Source organism: Pteropus vampyrus, unplaced genomic scaffold (assembly GCF_000151845.1).
Source record: "Pteropus vampyrus isolate Shadow unplaced genomic scaffold, Pvam_2.0 Scaffold594, whole genome shotgun sequence".
Lineage (NCBI taxonomy): Eukaryota > Metazoa > Chordata > Mammalia > Chiroptera > Pteropodidae > Pteropus > Pteropus vampyrus.
Window position 1 is genome coordinate 14,622 of NW_011889375.1, and position 3,252 is coordinate 17,873.

The following is a 3,252-nucleotide window of genomic DNA, read 5'->3' on the forward strand; positions in this document are numbered from 1 at the left end:
CCGACGAGGCAGGGCTGGGACCGTCAGGAGGGGGGTGATCGGGGGTGCAGCGCGGGGGCCTCCAGCTGGGTGGCGTGGGGACCGGCCGAGTGTTTCCGGAACAGAGGCCCCTCTTCGCAGCTGGCCCCTGGGAAGGCAGTGTGGAGGATCTCGTGTGAAGTTTACGTTAGCAAATTCGGCAAAAAGCGCATCCTTAATTTATTTTTTGTTTTCAATATTATTAGTGCACAATTACAAATATAACCTGAATTGTCAAAATTGTTACTTCTGTTTTTCAAGATAGAGTCCTAATCACGTGATTCTGTTATTCACTGTGACGTTTTAGAGCCTCTTTTAAGATGATTCACTTTTCGTACCTTTTTTTTGTATAACGAACCTTGAGTGGACCTAGTGAGTATTATTCAGTAAGAAAAAATGGTGCCATTATTTTTGTGAAACCATTGTTTCCCTTTAGGAGGCCCTGAGGAACAAATTCGTAAGAAACTTTGTCAAAAGCCAGCTGCATATCGATGTGGACAAACTGACTGACAAGCTCCAGACATACGGTGGGTGCGGATGTGTAAGAGCATGTGTGGGTGTAATAATGTGGGTGTAAGAGTGTGTGCATGTAAGTGTAAGCGCGGGTGTGTGTGTAAGTGCAAACATGGGTGTGTCAGTGTAAGTGTGCGTGTAAGTGGGTGGGTGTGTAAGTGTGTGACTGTAAGTGTGTAAGTGTAAGTGTGTAAGGGTAAGTGCGGGTGTGTGAGTGTGTGAGTGTACGTGTGGGTGTGTCAGCGTAAGCGTGGGCGTGTCAGTGTAAGTGTGCATGTAAGTGGGTGGGCGTGTAAGTGTAAGTGTGTGTGAGTGTGTGTAAGGGTAAGTGCGGGTGTGTAAGCATGTGTAAGCATGTGTAAGTGTAAGTGCGGGTGTGTAAGTGTGTAAGCGCAAGCATGGGTGTGTCAGTGTAAGCGTGTGTAAGCGTGGGTGTAAGTGTCTGTAAGTGTAAGTGTGTGTAAGCGTGAGCGTGGGTGTAAGTGGGTGGGTTTGTAAGTGTGGGTGTATATAAGCGTGAGCGTGGGAATAAATGGGTGAGTGTGAATCCATGAGTTCATTCACACGTCAGCACCATTTTCTGAGCACGGCGGGGAGTCGGGTTCTGGGCGCCTGGTGACCCCGTCCCTCCGGCCGGGCAGGGCCGGACGGCCCCGTCTGGAAGTGGCGGGGCTGCGGCTTGGACGGGATGGGCAGCCGCGCCCCAGGAGCCTGGCCCAGCCCTTTGTCAGGAGGCTCGTCAGGCTTCCGGTTCTTTCTGTCTCGGTGTTTCCCAGTGGATGGTTCTGTTCAGTCTGATAGTTTCGGGGTTCGGTGGGGGCTTGTTGCAACTCTCCTGTTTAATGGTGCCTTGGGAGGAGGGTGTGGCTGGAAGCTGCGGCCACTGCGGCCACTGCTCCTGGAGACCGAGACGGGCAGCTCTCCAGGGCAAGCGGCAGGCTGCGCTGGTTTTGTGATTTGCTGTGTGTGTGCGTGTGTCATGTGATTTGCTCTGTGTGTGCGTGTGTCATGTGACTTGCTGTGTGTGCATGTGTCGTGGGTGTGTGAGAGCGTGTTGGCATGTTTTCACGTACGCTCTCTTCTCGATGAATTCTTTTCCTTGAAGTCCTGAGCAGGAGTCTCGCGGGTCATACGAAGAAGCCAGGCCGGGGGTGGGGCTGGGGTGGCCGTGTGCTGGGCGGGCTGCGGGACACGCAGGGGCCTGGGGAGGAGCCGCCATGTCCCGCTGTGTCCCCTGTCCTCAGGAGGCGCGCTGGGCAAGCTGCTGGGACACGCCGGTGCCGGACGCGTCCGCTGGCTGGGCCACATCCTGGTCAACCTGTCCTCCTGTGTGTCGCTGAACCGCTTCCAGCCCCTGCCGTCCGTCACTGACCTGGAGGCCACGGCACGCGAGCTCCTGCAGCAGAACAGCTTCCTGGCCAGTAAGTGCTTGGGGCCAAAGTGCCGTGGAGGCTGCGTGCCCGTGGCCGTCGTGTGCAGATTCTCCCTGAGTGTGTCTGCCCATGCCTCCGACGCGGCCCCTTCCCGGCAAAACGCGATAAGGCAGCCTAAGCGTGTTGGGTCGGTGAAAACATGGGCCTTGTCCACAGTGACCAGCGCTGAGGTCGCCACCTCGGCCCAGTGCCAGTGGCTGTGTCTGAGTTACCACCTACGATGCCGTTTTATGGTTCAGTCTCATGGGACAGGTGGTCAGTTCCCGATCCGAGTCGTGCCCTGATTACATCCTGGAGTCAGGCAGGGCAAAGGAGTGGCCAGTGCTGCCCCGTCTGCTAACTGTTCTCTTATTCAAGATGGACATGGTGGGTTCTCGAATTCGTCTTGAATAGCACTGAATTAGTTTTAGTTGGCCTTGTATTGGTTTGCTGGAGCTGCTGTGGCACAATGCCACACGAGGCAGTGTCAGCAACAGAAACGAGTCCCGAAGCCGAGTGGCAGTGCGGGCTGGCCGGTCCCTTCCGGGGCCTCCTCCCGTGTCCTCACCCCGCACCCTCCGTGCACGTCCATGCCCCAGCTCCCCTTCCTGTGCCGACGCCAGCCATGCTGGCTTAGAGCCCACGCCCGTGGGGAGCACGAGTCAACCTGTAACAGGCCTTACATATACAATTAAAGAATGCGTGTGGCAGGGTGCAGAATCCACATGTGCACACTTTGGAGGATAAGTAACGCCCAACGCATCGGTTCTCAGGAAGGAGGGGCTCTAGTTCCCAGGTCTGCAAACACGCAGAACGAGGGACGTCTCTGTGTTCACGACAGCACTGTGCTCGCATTAACGCGAAAGCCAGGCCTGGGCGTTAGGCACCTCGGTTCCGTGTGCTGGTGACGTCTGCGTCACATTGGAGCCGGCGCGGCCGCCCAGGCGGGGGGCCTTCGCAGGGGCAGGGCTGAGCGGGCAGGTGGGCGGGGGCTGTTGTCCAGCGTCTGCGCCGACAGCGTGCACTGCCCCGGCGCTGATGGCCCTGTTCTGCCGCCAGGCGTCATCTTCGACAGCCCCTCAGTCGGCAGGACCCCTCGGCTGCCGCCGCACGTCACCTACACCCTCCGGACCAGCGTCTCTTACAGCATGCGGACGGACTTGGTGAAAAACCCTTTCTGGAAGTTCCATCCTCAGAGCCTGCCGGCCGACGGGTTCAAGTACAACTATGTCTTCGTCCCGTTGCAAGACATGATCGAAACAGCCATCGTCCTGGTGCAGACGGGGCAGGAGGCCGCGGGGCCGGCTGT

General features: G+C 57.3%; 1 protein-coding gene across 1 annotated transcript in view; it reads left to right on the forward strand.

Moving 5' to 3' along the window:
* Positions 1–454: 454 nt before the first annotated feature.
* LOC105308588 (ATP-binding cassette sub-family A member 13-like) overlaps positions 455–3,252 on the forward strand; it is a gene marked incomplete at its 5' end in the record, with an annotated part of 87,537 nt that continues 84,739 nt past the window's right edge. The window contains 3 exons of the mRNA XM_023525674.1: positions 455–545; positions 1,776–1,952; positions 3,003–3,250. Coding sequence (XP_023381442.1) covers positions 455–545; positions 1,776–1,952; positions 3,003–3,250 — 516 coding nt within the window. The remainder of the gene's footprint in view (positions 546–1,775; positions 1,953–3,002; positions 3,251–3,252) is intronic.